This window comes from Myotis myotis, unplaced genomic scaffold (assembly GCF_014108235.1).
Source record: "Myotis myotis isolate mMyoMyo1 unplaced genomic scaffold, mMyoMyo1.p scaffold_m19_p_7, whole genome shotgun sequence".
NCBI classification, from domain to species: domain Eukaryota; kingdom Metazoa; phylum Chordata; class Mammalia; order Chiroptera; family Vespertilionidae; genus Myotis; species Myotis myotis.
Window position 1 is genome coordinate 22368538 of NW_023416379.1, and position 20026 is coordinate 22388563.

General features: G+C 33.8%; 1 protein-coding gene across 3 annotated transcripts in view; it reads left to right on the top strand.

The window, feature by feature from the left end:
- EYA4 (EYA transcriptional coactivator and phosphatase 4) overlaps window positions 1-20026 on the top strand; it is a 227065-nt gene that overhangs the window by 114372 nt on the left and 92667 nt on the right. For all 3 annotated transcript variants that reach the window (XM_036318349.1, XM_036318351.1, XM_036318350.1), the window contains exon 3: window positions 14552-14601. In XM_036318349.1, coding sequence (XP_036174242.1) covers window positions 14552-14601 — 50 coding nt within the window. The remainder of the gene's footprint in view (window positions 1-14551; window positions 14602-20026) is intronic.

The window sequence follows — 20026 nt, forward strand, 5'->3', positions numbered from 1 at the left end:
TCATTGATTGCACTTAAATCACTGAAAGGTAGACCTAAGGCAACTATATAGAGTTTTTAGAGGTCTAAGTGCCACTTTCAGAATTTTCAAATGCAAGAGAAAACACGCATTTACCCCAAATAAGGCTCTACTAGCTTTTAAAAATGTCCAGTAACTTTGATTTTGGCAATTTTATTAACTCATTTGTACCTACAGGGTAATGTCATAATAATTAGCAGCATTAATGGACAGCTGTATGCCCAATTTTAAGAAGGGGAAATGAAAACAATTAAAGTTAAATGAAATACATTTGGTAGATGGAGCCTTCAAAAATACATAGTTCACATTGAAAAAATAAATACTGTACCATTGACACTCTGAGATGGAAATCTTTATCTCACAGTTGGAGAAATGGATGCTTAGAAAGAATGGTTTATCTGTTTGTTCCAAGTCATTTATTAGTGGTGGTACATTGAGACTTGAAGGGCATCCCAACCATTATCTGTTTATAGATGTTATTAAGAAAACATGGCTGCAATTTCCCCCTTTGTTTAATAGCCTGAAGTAAAGATGTACAATTTGCTTTTATGACTCCAGGAACACTTCGATGCCCTGATGTATGCTGAGATAAACATCATATTTCTCATCAGAAAAATTGTAGATTTTTGTACTCTTTAAAAGTTGAAGCTACAGATATTTATTTTTGATGTTTATATTTCCCTTATTTACAAAGTTTTCACCACATATTGCTCGTTGCCCCTGCTACCAATCCCTGTCCCCACCCCCAAAGATTGGGAAAGAAAATTACCCTCCAGCCAGCCCTCTTTACTTCATGAAGAATTTATTTTGTACTCTTCAGGGTATTAGGTATGGTCCGTTGGGTCTCTATTGTACAGGAACAGACATAGATGCTGCTTCAATGAATGTTTCTTGAGCTCTTGAGTTTAGAAAATATTGAATGACTTCTAATCCCTTAAGAAAGTAGCCATTTCAAAAGCACATTCTGTAGAATTTAAGAATTCAAATTTATAGCACAATACTCAAGAAGCTCTAACTGCTTGAGATTTGACTGCAAAGGAGACATCCCTTTTAGTGATCCTAACCCTACCAGGAAAGAAGAACTGAACTGTCAGAATGGCATCTCTAAAATAATTAATCGACATGTTTTATTAACTCTGATAGAGCCAGGCAGCTGTCAAGTCAGTATTGGCCTCATAACCTGGGCTGAAATGTGCTGCAGGTGGAACGTTTGAGCTAATCCAGTTTCACAGCAGCAGCAGCAGCAGCCGCCTTACTGTGGGGAGACAGCGCCGTCTTCAGTTCCTAAGGGCACTGAGCTTTCTGTAGTCCTGCCCAAACCTGAAATAGGTAATGGCTTTTCACTGAGTCCCTTTCTTGAAAATGAAAACGACTTCAGGAACCACTTGTGCTACAAATGACTCCGAATGAGGTATTTTTACTTCTTGGCTCTGTAGGTCTTTATTTTGAACTCTCTGCCCCACTGTCATTTAGAGCTAGACTGTAAAGATCAAGAAAAGAAAAAAAAAGGGAGGAAAAAGAAATCATCCCAGAATTATGCAGACAGGTTAGAGGCCGTAATTCCCATAATGCCTGTAAATGCTAAGTGGGAATGTTGTAGGAGGAACTTATGAAATGAGTTTAGTCTTTCTGTTGACATCTCTGAGACACATTTTGAAAGGGATGAATTGGAAAAGTTGAATAGTATTGTTTTTCTTTAAAGAAAACAATTCTTTTTTTATAAACCATTAGATAAAAGGGAACCTCAATGCCAGAGAACAGACTTGTTTGCATTATCCCTTTTCTTGAACTTAACAATTACTTCTCATTTCATTAGAACCTAACATATCTCTTCTTCTGTAAAAGGCTTTATGTTAGAAAATATTTTACACAAAATAATAACCTCTTTGTGAGCATTGCTAATTGTGTGTGTCCATCCCTTCACCTACCTGAAATACAAATACACAAAAGTCTAATTAAATAAAAATGCCTATCATTATCTTCCCACTTTGTCGGCATTGGTGTGTGTGTGTGTGTGTGTGTGTATGTGTGTGTGTGTGCACGCGCGCGTGCGCTTAGAGGAGGAAGAAAATTTTGTACTTAATGGAATGATATAATAATGAAAGTGAACTCTTACAGGCCCTCTCCCTCATCCAAAAGAGAGAACCAAAAAACCAAAATGAACAAACAAATAACATGAAATATTTGGTTGGACACTTTAACTGAGTACCAAAGCTTATTTAAACCTTATATTTAAATAAGTCCCATTCCTTAACTTGCCAGGAGGTATTTTTTTCTACAGAAATGTTTTGCTTCAAAAGAAATAAAACTAAAATTTGCTTTTAGGAAACTTGAGGCAGGGATTTAACTCTCTGCGTAACTGCACCAGTGGTTTGTGAGTGTGTCACCATGGCAGCCGGTTGACAGCCTAGCACTCAGGATAAATGCTGTACCTTAGATTCCACGGAAAGACAGGAGCTGCTGATGGGGGCCACCTCTAACAGCAAGTCCTCTCACTGTAACCCGAAGGTCGTGGAAAGCCATTGGTCGGAGCCAAGAGTGTTTACTCCCCAGGTCTCCTCCTCGTTAACCTAAATAACTGCACCACTCGGGAGCCCGCAGGCTCCTGCCAGAGCAAGGTGTTTTCAAGGCTACCTGCATGTTGGTTAGAGACAATAAACCTCTCAGAGTGTTCCGTAATCCTCTAACCGCGTTTCACTCTGCTCACACTGGAGAGTGGAATTTATTGGCTGTTGAACTTCACACACACGCGCACACACACAACTTACTTCCAAATAAAACTGGAATTAGTTTCAGGTTTTTGGACTTTGAATGAGGTAAGTTGTATTTAGCTTTTGATTGAAGCGTTATAATTATTATTAGGTTAGGTGGTAAGTGATACCTTTAAGTATAGGCAGTTCTAGCTCAGACAAAAGTATTAGTGAGACTAAGTCGTATGGATTTTTCTCACTTTGGGCACCAGGACGATAGAAGGAATATGTACATAAAAATTGAGCAAGTAGGTTAATATAGAGAAAATCCCTACTTCTGCCCATGCTGAAACTTGTAAATACATTTGTCTTTAGTTCATAAAATTTAACTGCTAGAATTTCATTATGTTCATGCTCAAAGCAATGCAGGTGATGCAATAATTGATCAATTACACTTTATTAGAAACTGTTAATAGTTGACTTTGAGTAGTTTTCCTTATGGGGTTGTACTGCAGGATTTTAAAAATTAATACCAGCTATTTAAATGAAAGGCTTTTGAAAAATAATTTCTATTTAGAAATCTTGTGCTGATTTTGGATTTTTCATTAGATTGTAAATGTATTCATCTCAATAAGAAGTGTTTTATATTTTAAGAGAGCAGATATTTCTATTTATGAAACTATTATTTTTTCCAAAACTATAAAAGTAAGATCAAGTTGAATTTTAAATTTTTTAAAAACTATTTACTTCTATTTGGTTTTACCTTTGTTTGGATGTGCACTTAAGATGAGCTTTGATTTGAAAGCTTTATATGGAAGACCTTGGTTACGCTGATTGTTTGAACACATTTTTGTACCTTTGAGTCTCATGAAGAAAGAGTGTGAATTGCTGTTTTGCTGCAGCAAAGGGTTAAGATGTGGGTGAATTGTCACAATAATTACGGTATCTTAAAGATTTCTTTTCATCCAAGACAACTGAGGAGAGCTTTGCTCTGTTGGTATTATTACATTATTCTTGTGAGAAAAACACAGTTCAGGAGGAGAAAATATCCTCTAGTTCTAAGTGTCTGTGAAAACTGATTTACTGCCAGAGTTAGATTGTTTAGAGAACCTGTTTGAAGAAAGGGAAGATGAATTATCACAGCCAATAAGTTTTCCAGTTTGGTTTCCAGGGTCTACTGAGCATCAGTCAGCACTATCCAGTTTCCTGCTCCTTTTCTTAGTTGCAGTTACTGTTTTCTGAATCCTGCGTAATTGAATAATGATGTTGCACTACCTTATTTTGCTTATTGAGTGTTCATTTTTTTGGTCAAAAGTTTCCTAAGCTATAAAAAGATTATTTGTCAAAATGGCAACAAAAGCAAATACCAATAACCATATAATGTTTTGTGTTATAACTTCTTAAAGAGAGGAAGGGTAGAAGGGTGGGAGAGAGGCCAATTTTTTTTTTTTTTATTTCTACTTTGATTTTTCTCTTTTGTCCTCCTAGTTCTTTATAAAGTGCTCTTAGACTTTTCAAAATTGTTTGATCTGACTTTTTGAGCTCACAGCCACCCGCAGAAGGAAGGTGGTTGTGTGTGTCCGGGGCAGTCTCACATTTTGCTTTGGGGAAATGGTGCAAGCCAATTTTGAAGGCAATGCAGCTGTGAAAGAAATACAAAAGCCAGATGACTTCATAAGTGTGTATTGAGGAAACCAGGATAAATTGTCCTTAGAACCTGCGCTAGCCATTTTAATTGAGGTCAAAGAGGAAAAAATCGTAAGTATATCTCAATTATTTATTAGGTTTATCTAGAATGAGACCTTCACTGCAGACAGACCTAATCTATAATTTCTTTACTGTTTAACCCTTGCGTTTAACCACTGTGCAGATCCATTTTACATTGAGATTGCAAAGGGTACTTCCTTCTTCGTGATAAACAAGTATTTAGGACCACAAAAATTGTGAAATCATCTGACTAAATGTAACTTGCATCTAATGAATCAATTTTGGCACTTAAAAAGTTTATAATAAATTGCATAATTTTTACTTGAACTTGCACAGTTAATGGGACTATTTCTTCTAACCACATATTTGTTTGTATGAAATATGCCTCCCATGGAGCTGTTTTATCTTATGCTGTTAGCCTTGTGATTCAAAATGTTACTTCGGGTTGATAGAAAATCTACTCAAACAGGAATTCTTTAACTTGTATATTTTAGTGTGTAATTATACTATAATCTGTGTTTTATTAAATCTGCTAATGAAGAATTTCACTTAGGATTAAAACCTAAGAAAGTTAAATTATCAGCTTTTTATAACAATGATTATGCAAGATGGATTTATTATAAAACTACTTTAGAATAAATTTGTAAACTCAAAATGTGGCTAAAATATTGTAAAAATATCAGATGAAAAGGCAGCATGCTACAGATCCATTTTTTCTTATTATATATACTTTAATTTAAAAAACATAAAACTTGCTGCCAACACTCCAGAATTTTCTTCTTATAAAAGTTGCTGTTTTAATGGAATATCAAGAATCTAAAATTTATAAAATTTAAAATATAAATCTTTTTACATACTTCTTTTACCTACATGCTGTGTCAGAAATATTTACATCATATAAAATCATCTTTAGATTAGTTTATAGATTATATACTGATATATACTGTTCAATTTAAAATTGTCTTTAGCATTTTATTGTTTACATTTTATCCATCAATTTGCTTTTAAAGTTAAAGGATTTCTCAGTTTTTCCTTAAGAGTAATTATGATACCAGTGGTCACATGGGAAGTGATTATATATTTGTTGAAATACATTTTAAAGTTTATAGACATGTATTTAAACCCAAGAGAGATTTTAACAGAACTTTTACTAAAACTATTAAATATATATTAAACAATTATATATTAATAAACCAGACTATCTCTATATTAAATATTATTGAAATTGAAACGGTTAGTTATACCTAATAGACAATAATATTAGGTGCACTAGAGTGTATTACATAATGATCGATATTTATGCTTTAAAACAAATGATAGCTAATCTATGCCTGTGGCCAAATTCTTTTGAAGTTTCATGACTAAGATGAGCTGAATTTGCTAAGTGGTTGAGGGCTGTGTTGTCTGGGGGCCTGTTGTGCTTGGCAGGTCATGATAAATGGGGAAGTTGTTCTTAACCTTGTGGTCAAAGCATTCCAATATCGTTTAAAAAAGGAAAGAAAACAACAGAAAGATATAGAAGACATTGCCGAAAAGTTAGCAAGATTATCTATTTAGGGGAATAGGAGCAATTCTGAAGAATATTTTTTAAAGCATTATTTGTATAAATTCATATTTTCACTTGAGTGGAGAGAAATCTAAAGCTAAAGATTTTTATATTGAATACTGCTGGGATTATTCTTTTCTGACTCAGTGAGAAAATGCACTCAGTGAGGTTAGCAATTTGAATTTCATTGCAGTGGATTATACCAAATTAGCATTTGTATTAGATCTTGGTTTAGAAGTAAATATTCCACTTAGCTTTTATTGTTTCAATACTACTGTCTGTCTTGTGGCACCAGGTCTGCAAAGAAACATGTAAACAAAAAGTATAAAGGAGATGAAGTTACATGGGTAAATATCTCTTAGGTGTTTCTAGGACACTTTGCTGAGAAAAAAATTTCTTTTAACCCTCATCTTTCAGATGCAAAGTATTACAGCTGAACAGCCTAGTCCTGTTCCAAACCTGGGGGGAGTGGAGGACTTTCATATGAGCTGTAACATGATATGTTAAGGCATCTTATGGTTCCTTCTGTGGCATTTTAAGTACTGTGTTACCTTTGATATAGTCCCTTTTGGGTAATAATGAAAAACGTACCATTAGAAGGAGTTTGAAAATTTCCGGAATATTTCATACAGTATATGCGGAGTTTATGGCAGGTGACAAAGGACTATGACATAATTAAGGAGAAAATATGCTTCAGAATTTTAAAAGCTTATGTGGTTTGACTTTGATTTACTCGGTATATATTACACATAAATAATTGTGCTTTGTTTCCGAGTCATTGTTATACTTTGCTTTTTAAATATATCCAACCTTGCAATGAACTCTCAAATAATTTGAACACTCTTGTGACAGTTGTAGTTGATAGGAGTTGCAGTCTATAGGATTTTTTTTTTTACATTTAAAAACGTGCTTTCTCCCCAGTGTGTGATTTTGTATAACATCCCTCCCCTAAACCTGGGTCCTGGAAATGAAGGTCTGACCCATGGCAGCCCAATGCTAGAGGAGTAAAATAATTTCTACTTTAGGTTTTTGGTGGCAGATTTTTACTTATTAACCTTCTGCCCTACTGTTCACAGTGTATGTGTTTATTTTATTACTCTTGCAGTTAAACACAGAGTATTCCATTGTATCTTTTTACTTTATCTGTGTATAGCAGTAAAAAAGGGTTATGACAATTTTTCTTTGAACTGATGTAGATGCAGACTTCCAGTTATGCAGTAGCATTCTCTTACTGTTATAATAAATAGGTGGTAGGTTGGGCTTTTGAGAACTGATACTCAGTGTAGGGGATGGGGTTCGGGAAGAAGCCTGGGTGAGCAATGATAAAAAAAAAAAAAAAAGTTGAAAGGGGATATACTAAGAAAAGGGAGCAGTACAGAAACTTTCTTAGCTTCATGAAAAGGATTTTAGAAATGTATGAATTTTAGAGCTGCAAAATTTTTGTTTCTGAGAAGGAATGATAGTTTATAAAATAGTTTTAGATTTATTTAGTAGTTAGACTTTTACAAATTAGTTTTTTTTTTGTTTTTTTTTTTACCACCATTTGGCAAAATGGCATTTCATTTATTTAAAGCCTCTCAAATTTGTATGGGTATATTATTAAAACTCTATCTGACAAACTTTGTGTTCTAGAGCGGTTTTTTTATGCTTTGAGTTTTTAGAAGTCAGTAACTGAATTGAAACATAAAAAGGGTAAAACAGGTCTCGGTGAGTGTTGAGGAGACATTAGTTGAAGCCAGTTTCGACAGTGTCTCCCTTAGTTTATATGTTTGGGACTACAGCACAGTAATTCTGTGCCAATCTCAACATAAATTATATGTTTGTGGCTGCACAAATACTTATAGGCTATCTCATTTAAGTCTGTATGTATTTTATTCTAAGTTGTTAACATGTAAATTTAGAAAAACATATATTTTTGCAGCTGTTCTCAGTGAACAAACATTAGAATAACTTTTGGCAAACGCCTCTATTGTAAAAATTATATATTTGGTTGAGTATTTCAACTAGTATTATTTTGACTCAATTTTTAAATTAATTTGTATATCTACTTTTATATTGTCTTAGTTATCTTACTATATGCATTCTGAAGTAAAACAGAAGTGAGGTTTTTAATGTGTATTTGTTTAATTCTACTGACTAGAGAACAGGATGATCTGGGGAAGCCCAGTAAACTCGGAGTAGCAGTTGGTTCAATTAATCAAAAAAGAGTAAATGTGTTAGAAAGGGTCATCTAATTGAAATGTATTAAATGAGAGCATAATTTACATTACTGGAATAAAACTGGAATAATTATAAGAAAACACTTTTTAATTTCAGTATATAATTAAAAATTCAAATATGAACAATTTCTAAGTAATAGAAAATATGAAAAATGCCGAATAGCAATTGATAATTCAAGAATCTCTTTTTTTCATGAAGTCAGAACATAAAGATAACACATTCTGCTTTATCAGACAATTATTCACAATTATTTTATCTAACTCAGTCATAAATATACTTTATAATATGTACATTAATACAAAAACTAGGCATTGATATGGTATAGTATTTGTATAAATATTGATTCAGTCAGATTCACATTGTAGCATATTCACATCTAGTAAATTTGACAATAATCTGATTCACATTATATTTTCTACACAGTTCAGAAAAGAAAGATTTTCTAAAATATCACCTGTAAAATTATACATGATAAGTCATTCATTATACTAGCAAACTTTCATTTTTAAAAGTCTTATCTTGGATGTATAGTTACAGAATTGATCTTTTATTATCATGGTATAGTATAATTAAGACTTAGTCATTAGTTCATTTCAAAACAAAATGAAATTACAAGAGAGGTCTTTTTAAAATGTCTTCTTCCATTATTTAGTTCTTTAAATTGTTTTATTCTCATTAATACTTCAGGACTTATAAACAGTGAGATTAAGTAGAAAATAATTGGGATAATTGGTTCCAGCTTTTTAAAAAGATGGAATGGTAAGATAAAGAAACATTCTTTTCTGCAGATTTCTTATGAGTTAATCATGTTTTTCATTCTTACAAAAGTTAATTCATGCACAAGATCATAAGCTCAAAGCACCACATGGTTAGAAAATATGAAATATTTTAAGGTGAGTTTTATACTTGAATATCATAGTTATAATGCAAAACATTCTAGAAATTACATTTTTACCCATATTTTTGAGATATTGAAAGTTTTTATTATTCCAAATACCAAATACCACATTCCTTATAATTTATTTTAAAAAGTACGTTTTTTTTTTCTAATTACAGTTTATATTCAATATTATTTTGTATTAGTTTTAGGTAAAAAAAAATATAATTTCAGTTATTCATGCACATACAGACCCTCCAAAAAACTTAAAGAGTAACTGGTATTGTCAAATAAGAACAATTTTTTTTTTACCATTGTCTAACTAATGTAATAACATTGACCAAGCTTCTCTACCCATTCATTCTGATTTATTTTCTCTTGGCACTTACCACTGCTGCCATTATATTCATTTTACCTGTTTACTTATATACTGTATGTTTCCTCCACTAGGATGTATGATCCCTGCAGACAGGTTTTTGTTGGTCTAAGTTAGTGCTATTCAACAGAAATATGGTGCAAGCACATATGTAGTTTAAATTTTTCTACTAACTGCATTAGAAAAGTTGAAAAGAAACAAGGAGATTTCTTTTATTTAACTCAGTAGATCTAAAATACCATTTCATTTCTCAATATAAAAATATTAAGATGTTTTACATTTTTTTCATGCTAAGTCTTTGAAATGCTGTGTGCCTTTTGCACTTATAGCACATCTCAGTTTAGACTAGTCATGTTGCAAGGTCTAATAGCCATGTAGCTAGTGGTGATTCTCCTGGTTTGCCCAAGTCTAGTTCTTCTCTATTTCTAGAATGGTCTCTGATATACCCAATGCATTCAGTAAAGCCTTGTTGAATGAATGGATCTTGCTATTTCAGACATGAAACAAAAAATGGAAGTTGTTTTTCATATTAGATCTTTTTGGCAGTTGTTAGGGTGGTGGATGCTAGAGGTATTTAGATATTTTCTTCAGAACATTGCTGGTGCTTGGTAAAACTGGTTTCTTCGGTAGTCCAATTTAAAAGATTTGTTTCATAGATATATTAATAAGAAGTAACTGGTATGTTCTTCTTTAAAAAGTGTTCCTTAGAACATTAATTTCAACTCTTAGTGCTGGCTATAGAATATTGGACCTTAGGTGGTTTATTTTGTTGTTGTTTTGAGCCTTAGTTTTCTCATTTGTAAATGAAGGATTTCATCCATCATACCTGTCTTCATAGGTTAAATGTGATTACATATAAATAGTCTGGCACAGTGAGTGAAAAAGCATAATTGATGGTACTTATTATTAAAATGTAATAAAAACTGAACTTTTAAATATTGAGACTTTTGCATTTTAATTTTAAACATTTCAGCTTATATGTTTATGAATATTAGGTTCTTAACATGTCCTGGTTATAATGCCTTCATAAGTCTGGATTTGAAATTTATTATAGAAATCACTTGAAGATTAATTTTTCTGGTTCTCAATATTATCATCTGTGAATTGGAGAAAAAATAGATCTACCTACACTGTGCCTGGCATATGACAAACACTCAAAAATGTGAGGTAGTATTCATTTAGGTAATGTTCATTTATTTTTAAAAATTCAGTGTTTTGAAACATTTATATGTTTATTATAATAGTTAAATTTTTAATTCTTTTTCATCTTGCTTTGATGAACTTTAGTAACATTAAGTAGAGTTAAAATTCACGTTAATGCAACCACGTAAATGTATTTAACATTGTCATGTTTTTTGCCCACCTCCTTGCATGTTTTATGAAAACTAGGATTTGTATTTAAATTGTAGGATGAAATTTTGTCTCATTCCTTGGCCTGCTTGTTTTAACTGTATTCAAAACCAAATTGGTAGTCATTGAAGAAAGAAGGTTCTATATATTTTGTAATAATATTCTTTCTTCAATAGCATATATGTTTCAGCAGTCACCATTTAATGAAGTGATGCTGATCTCTCAGATGAGAGGGTGTGTTCAAATTTTAGGTAAAACTTTCCATTTGGCTTCTAATTTCATGTTCAAGACACTTTAAACATATAACTTTCTTAATGATTCATTTAACTTTTCCCCATCGCTTCAGAAATAAGGTATGGTTTTAAAGTATTTTAAAGTCATAAGAACTTTTTTTTTGGTTTTTGGTATTACTAAATTTTTTTTTCAAGGATGGATTAAAAGGTCAGATCATATTATACTTTATACTTAGCCTCAATTGATAACAGTGTTCTGACAATTCTGTGTCAGAAATATCTGTCAAAAACATCCTCTCACCTCCCCATGGTTCTTTACCATCTCTCACCAATGAATTGAATTATTCACTTAGTAAACTAACATTTGGGGATTCTCTTAGCCCATTCGGGTTTCTATAACAAAATACCACAGGCTAGGTAGTTTACAAACAACTGAAATTTATTTCTCATAATTCTAGAATTTAGAAAGTCCAAGATCAAGACACTAGCCTGCTTGTGTCTGATGAGAGTCCGCTTTCTGGTTCATTGCCATCTCCTTCTTGTTGTGTCCTCAATGGTACAAGGTTTAGGGTGTTCTGTGGGGGTCTCTTTTATAAGAGCATTAATTCCATTCAGAAAGGATCCACCTTCATGATCTAAGCACCTCCAAGCATCCACCTTCCTTATCTTTGAAGGTTAGAATTTCAACATCTGAATTCTGGGAGGGCACAAACATTTAGACCACTGCTGGGGGCACCTACTTAAATTTAGGGATGTAGTGACGTACAAGATCAGTGCCATCTATGCTTTCATGGAACTTATACTTTCTCTCCTGTTGCATTTGGCTGTTATCTGTCTTTCAGCCCTCATCTTGTCCTCCTTCCATACTATCTTCTTTTTTTAAAATGTATTTTTATTGATTTCAGAAAGGAAGGGAGAGGGAGAGAAACATCAACTATGAGAGAGAATCATTGATTGGCTGCCTTCTGTACACACCCTACTGGGGTTTGAGCCCCCAACCCTGACCAGGAACTGAACTGTGGCCTCCTGGTTCATAGGTCAACACTCAACCACTGAACTACTGCAGTCAGGCATCCACACTATCTTCTGTACCAGGGATGGGAGCCTTTTTTCTTCCAAGGGCCATTTGGATATTTATAACATCATTCATGGGCCATACAAAATTATCACCTTAAAAATTAGCCTGCTATATTTGGTCAGACATTTACTTACTTCACTCCTAATGCCTTGGCAGCACCAGACCATATGATTTCATGGCCCTTTGCAGCTTGTGGGCTTGACGTTCTCCACCCCTGTCCTATATCATCTCTACTCAGTCTATTTCTTAAAACCCTTAAATGGTCTTCATTGGACCAAAATTATATTCCAGATGCTTTACCATTTATAAGGTCTTCATGATATGGTTCCTCACGCAAACCTCATGATGTTGAAATACTTGCCCTTTTTTTGAGGCCTTATATCCTTTAAAACTTGGTTCAGAAGTTTGTTGCCATCCCCATCTTTCTTTGGCTGGGTTAGATTATCCTTTGAACATCCACAACACTGAATCGACCTCTCCTATAGTAGTCATGGTATCCCAAATAGTATTCTTACCTCATTTGACCATGAGCAAATGAATGAAAACCCTAAAAAGAATCATTTTGAATAATGCACACTTCTTACAATGTCTAAGAGAATATCTATACTTCAATCTTTTATCACATATGTATTAGCTATGGATCTAGGACTCTGTGGGTACTAGATAGTAAGTAATCAGTAGATGTGTCCTCTACCGTTACAGTTACTACTCTGAGAGAAAATTAAAATAATCAGAACTTTCTGGTAATTTTGTGGGCAATGATGTTTTGTGTAGCTATGGGCATTAAAAATTTGTTCTTTGTTTTTTGAACCACAGGAAGCTTGTCTAGGTTCTGACTCTTGCGTGGGTGTATATTTCTAGTGTGCATATGTGCTCTGGAGCTTCTTCAGTCAGTCCCCAAGTCAAGTCATCATAGTCTTGAGGAACATGACATTCACTTTGAGATGATTTCTACATATTTATTGGGCAGTTCCTGTAGAGTCTGGTGATGAATCATAGGAAAGAACCAGTGGGAAAGAAGGGTTTTATTCTGGTATCCTTCCCTTTCAGTTTTTATTTTCCTTGGACAAATTTTAATGAACATAAGACTTTTATGGGTTTTGTAGTGACTTCTATGTTCACATTTTAAGAAAAGTATTTTTTTAAACTAATTACTTTTAGAAACATTTCTTCACCCTTTCATCTCATGGTGCTGAATTCCATGTAGTGGGCATAGAAAATGTTACTAATAGGATCATCTCTTTGCTATTCAGTTTCATTTCATATTGTATAAATGTGCACACAAGATATAAATGAGATAACAGTTAATCAAGCAAATAATTGGTTGCCCACATTATGAAAATGTCTGGGCTTAAAATTTATAGCAAAAGACAGATTTTTTAATGTGTAGGGGTTTTCTGTGTGTTTGCTTATAAGCATTCTTCTAATCAGAGGAGAAAAGAGTCGTGTGCTACAAAGACAATCCTGTATCTTTAAAATTCAAAACATACTTTTAAGTGATGGCACTTGTACTGCAGTTTATACCCATAGTGAACATTCAGTATACTTATGTACACTTCCAAGCTACACATCCGAATTTAAAATGCCTTGGATTTTGTAGTTACATAAATAGACCATGGCAATATAGACACCCAGAATATATGACAGTGGACTTGGAAATGTATGTTGTTAATGCTTCAGATTCACTAAAGGATTTTTGAAATTGAGTTTGTTTTGCATACAATATACCATTGAGACCATAAAAATAATCAAACATACGTAACCGTGATTGCAGTTAAATTGTGAAGGGCAACGGATTTGTGCTTTATTTTATTTGAGAAAATCTATTGCACTCTATTGTATAGAAATGGATAGCAAGTCCTCGAAGTAAAAGTTAATTTTCATTCTTTACCTTTTGTGGGTTAAATACCACAAAGTTGAACTATAGTCTGCAAAAATATCCTGCAAATATATGTGAGAAGCCGGAGAGCAATGTGGAAACTTAATTAATATGCTGAGAACATACAGCCACTGGATTGAGAAAATGAAAATTAATGTATGAGTGTTTTAGCTAACACTGTGCTTTGCCCCCAGAACCTACTGTTTATTATTGTGTGTTTTAGTGGGAGACAGAAGCAGTATCGATTGAAAAACATTTCTTAGTGAATTGGGAACAGTATGGCTTTCTAGTTCCTGGTTCTTTGGTTTCTTTGTTCCTCATTGAACTAGTCCTGGGCTATTTTAGCTGAACATTTTATATACTAATGGAGTCTAGGGAAGTGCCTTTGGCAGCTGTTCATGGGAAAAATAATGAAATACACTATTTAGTACTGCATGCTGCTGCTGTAAAATGTGGGGAGTAGTTTATAGAGATCTTGGTGAGCAGAGCTGTATCCACTTTAAGTTTAACAAGTGTGTGAACCTGAACGAGGAAGTTATATTTTCATATGAGAATAACTAGAGCTCTTTTCTTACAGGTAAAGAAAACCTGCACAGAATCAGATGTTTCAGAACCTCAGAATTCCAGGTACAGTAAAATGGAGGCCAAGACTTTCTAAGAAATATTGCAATTTTCCAGATACAGCTGTGATTTGAAAAACCGAGTTTCTTAAAGAACTTATCTGTCTGGAAATTGACTGGCTAGGGTACCATCTTATATAATGAAAGCCTAATATGCAAATCGACCGAATGACTGAACAACCAGTCGCTATAACGCACACTGACCACTAGGGGCAGACGCTCAACACAGGAGCTTCCCCCAGCCTGCAGGCCCTGACCAGCAGTGGCAGCAGGGGGCGCCAGGCCAGCCAAGGCGGGTGCCAGCGGGGCCCCACCCCTGGTTGCCCCTAGATCAGCCCTGATCACTGGCCAGGCCTAGGGACCCTACCCGTGCACAAATTTCGTGCACTGGGCCTCTAGTTAATCATAATATTAATATAAAAGACAACAATGATTAAAGTCAGCTTTAAAGAATAATAGCAGAAACATCTCTAGAAATACTTGAAAATATCTTCCCTTGGCATTCATTATTTTACATTCATCTTCATTTTTCTTACCAACCTCCTTTCATGTATTCACATCTGAAATTTCACCACAAACTGAATAAATTTCAAGTCTATGTTTATATATATAAAAAAAACACCCACAGTATTTCTTTTTCTTTTCAATCATTGCTAGATTTTGTGGATGCTGTCAAATTGGAAAAATATAATTTAATTCTCTTTTTGGTTATTTGGAGCCTGTTTAAATAATGAATGAAAATGGTCAAGTCACTACATGCCCAACGGATTTTTTCAGACCTACACATTTTCATTTTGAGTTCCAGGGTCTCAATTTTAAATAGATAGGGGAAAGTACTGCAAATACATTGCTATAATAAACACATATCCTTAATATGATATTAATGGTATACCATAACCTATTGCATTAAGAAATTTATATTTAATGGTGAGATGGGTCTGTTTATTTTATCCTACTTGTTCCAACATCTGATGTACACAGAGATTTTCTTGGTATAATAAAACAATATAGCTCTAGGTAATGTGCTAATAACTGCCATATATTCTTTTTGGATGGGAAGTACATATTTGTACAGTCCATTTACTATTTGAGTAACTTTTCCTTTGCTTTATGCAGTATGACATTTCTATAATTAATTCCTATACATTTTATATTAAAATGATTATATATATTCTTTTCTTTTGGATCATTAAGTATATAATCTGCTATAAAATTTATGACATTTGATCTTTTTTTTTTTTTATAATTAGGTATCAAAAGAGAACCAAATAGTTTTAGCTTATTGGAGCAGTAGGAAATGGATTAACTATTACATGGTTTCCTACAAAGCAGTAATTCCAGGATGTGTGGATATTTCCTACTGAAGCATTTCACTGACATCTATGAGTGACCTACCTATGGCTTGTTATTTAAGTAATTCAATAATTTTTGCAAGCAGCTGGTCTTGAGGATTACTAAGAAAAACAGAACAATACCACCATTCTTATTAATATTTCATATCAAATATTTTTACCCTCAAGCCACTCAGGATTTTTGGACAGATAATGTTGTGCTTCAGTAAATGAAGCAAGCCACCAAACTGATTGTATTCACAATTGATGTAAATAAGTCAGAGAAGAAATAGAGTTTAGAGTTCAGTGTATTTAAACCTAGAATTAGATCATTTTCTTTTATCTAGTAAATCTCAGGTCATATGGCCTTAAAAGTACAATTTTATTTTTAAGGCAAATAATTACTATGTTAAAAAGACTACCTAAAATGTATTTTATTGTTTTATAATATATCACATTTAATATTTAATGTATTATATTAACATATTAATGTATAATAAATTATATATTATATATTAATTGAAAAGTAGCTTGACTTCCTGGAAACCAGTAGTCAGTTACCATGGATTAGCTGCTTCTAAAAGTTTCCTCCTATGTTCATAGCAGCACAATTCACCATAGCTAAGATCTGGAAACAGCCTAAGTGCCCATCAGTAGATGAATGGATTAGAAAACTGTGGTACATCTACACGATGGAATACTATGCTGCTCTAAAAAGGAAGGAACTCTTACCATTTGCAACGTCATGGATGGAACTGGAGAGCATTATGCTAAGTGAAATAAGCCAGTCAATGAAGGAAAAATACCACATGATCTCACTCATTCATGGATAATAGAGACCATTATAAACTTTTGAACAATAATAGATACAGAGGCAGAGCTCCCTCAAACAGATTGTCAAACTGCAGCAGGAAGGCCGGGGAGGGTTGCGGGGCAGGAGGTAGGGGGGTAAGAGATCAACTAAAGGACTTGTATGCATGCATAGAAGCATAACCAGTGGACATAAGACATGGGGGGATAGGGGAGGCTAGGGGACTGTCTAGCGCGGGGGGATAAAATGGACACATATGTAATACCCTTTGTAATACTTTAAGCAATAAAAAAAAATAAAAAAAAAATAAAAAAATAAAAAAAAAAAAAAAAAAAAAAAAAAAAAAAAAAAAATAAAAGTTTCCTAATCTGTGATATAAATGGGTAAAATTAGACAAATCAATTTCTAAAGACTCTAATACTTTGTGATATCAAAAAAACAACAACAATCCTTACTTATTAACATCCAAGGTAGAAAGACCTTCAAGATGATCTAGAATCACTTACTGGTTCAAAATTGCCCAGTCATTTTGATAATGGATAGTCTCCTCTCTTAACTTCTGGTGCAGGGAACAGTCTGCAAAGCCTAAAAGTGTCTGTAAAATAAAGATGTGACTATTCTTAGATTCTCTGTTAGTCATAGGTATTAGGTATTGAAGTGCCAAAACTAGCACTTAATTAATGCAATGATGGAATACCAAGAAGAGAACAAAATATGCTAACGAACATTCAGCACAAAAAGCATACAATAACTTACTGAATAGTCAACGAATCAAGAAATGTCCAGCCCAGCCAGTGTGGCCCAGTGGTTGAGCTTCAACCAGAAGGTCATGGTTTGATTCCCGGTCAGGGCACATGCCCAGGTTGCAGGCTTGATCTCCAGTGTGGGGCGTGCAGGAGTCAGCCGATCAATGATTCTCTCTCATCATTAATTTTTCTCTCTCTTCCTCTCTGAAATCAATAAAAATATATACTAGTATAAAAAGAAATGCCCCACACAGTATTTATTATATGCATGTACTAAGGTTCAGTTTTTAATAACCTACCAGAAAACACCCCACACCAAAATGCCTTTATTATAGACAACATTACTTTATTATATACATATATGACTAGATTCTTTTATGGTTATCAAAAACCACAAATATTCAGATATTCTCTCCTTATCCCCCTCTTTCCCTCTCCCTTCCCATGCTATAGGGAAGGATGGAGAGGAGAGAAAAGGAGAGGAGAGGGGAGGGGAGGGGAGGGGAGAGGAGAGAGAGAGAGAGAGAGAGAGAGAGAGAGAGAGAGAGAGAGAGAGAATAATATGAGAGATTCAGATAGAGATTTAAAAGCCTAAGGCTAGATAATTCTATTCTAACAAAATGCAAAGTAAAGAACTGAGCTCCAAATGAAATACTGCATCAGCATAAAATGCATGCCGGCTGCAGACCCGCTGCCTTATAAAGCGCTGCCTCACTTGGAACCTAACGCTCATGTCACTCATTTAGCTCACTTTATAGTATGTTGGTTTTGGATTTGAAAAGATTAGAATGAGTACAGATGGAAAGTGTTTTTACGGTAGGGAAGTAATTAAATTGGGTGTGGAGACTTTGTCAGGAAAATTCTTGGAGTGACATATGTGCATCAGCAAATTCTTTGTCTTGCTTGGCCTTAATTCTTTCTTGGGAAAGTAATGCTTGAGCTGCAGATGTGGCTGGTAGATGGGGAGAAAGAGAATTTACAAACCAATTCAATGTAAATAAGGTAAAAATATCTTCTTAGAAATAACTTGTGTGTACACACTGAAAGTCAGACGATAGGGAGAGTGTTTTCTCAGGTTCCTAAAACTATATTGAACTTGGTGTCATATGAAAAGGCCTATCATGTGCTACATGGAAGAGTGGCATTTCTCAATGTTTCTTCGTTTACTTTTCTCTGTGTCATTTGCCATACCCAGAATATAGTATTGTTGGCCTTTGTTCCTAAAACTGTTAACCATAAAATACTTGACCATACCTTAAAATTGTTTGTTACTAGGTAGACCATCTTACAACATAAACGGAAATATCTTAGGCTGATTTTGTCTATATTCATGGTGAATTTATTGGTGTAGATGTGTGCCTCCTTTGAGTCATCACTGAACATACATTGATCTTATTTAATTTTACTGTAACAGACAGCTCCTGGACAAGTGAAGTTAATAGCAGATGTTTCTTTGAGCCCCACATTTTTTATATTCTTTTGCTTTCAGTCCTTTTTATTTCTGATAGCAAGTGAGAAAATAATTCATTTTATTCTTTAATTGCATTCTTGGCAAATAATCATAGAGTGTTTATTTGTTAAAATAGTCTCCATAATATTAGAGTGATTTCTTTGGTGATCTTATTGGATGAAGTTGCATTATTCTTTACTTCTTTCCTTTTGGGGCCACTAATTAGTGGAGCAATTTCCTCATGATGAGATCAAGAATATAGAAAGAAAATAAAACTCAAGTCAGGCAATTTTTGTTTTAAACTCAATCACACTACCAATAGCAGATTACAATAAGGGAATCTAAGGGAGAGTATTAAAATATAGAAAGTACAATGGTGCGTATGAGCTAAGATGATAGTTTTTCCATCTAGAGTGTAAGATGGTTCTGTAGGTAATGGTGGAGGTGAACTCTTCTCCACTTTATAGGTTAAAGAAATTGGGTTTGCTGAGAACTTAATGATTGCCTGAAATCAGCAAAGCCATGGCCATCCTAACTTTACCCTAGTCTATCCTAACTTTACAATTATCAAGAGAAAGGCAGGAGACTCTCCAGCATTTGGAATGAATCTCTGTTTAACATCCTAGTAGTTCCGTGAGTCTCAGGAAGATTATCTGTTCAGTGTCTATGGGTAAAACTTTAAAAATACAATTTATTCATCTTATGTAAATAATTATGATTTAACAATGTTATAATTCACACGTTAAGTTACACGTGTTTATTTGATAGTAATTATTGCATGCTTCCAGAATTCAGAACTGTTTATCTGCATATAATTTTTGGTTAAAAATTAAATGCCATATTTTTTTATACCAGTAAAAACATATATAGTATTTCACTGTGTCAAATCGGAGGTACATCTAGCCCAATATTCTATTCCTAGAAGCCTGAGAAAGTATTACTACCAGGTTGCATGTTCTCAATCTTGAAAATTTCAGGACATAATACCAATAAAATTAGGTATTCTCAGTAACACTATCTAGCTATACAGTCCATGGGATTATATAGCATTTTGGAGGCTTAGTCATATTACTAGCATAGACTCTCTTTTGGAC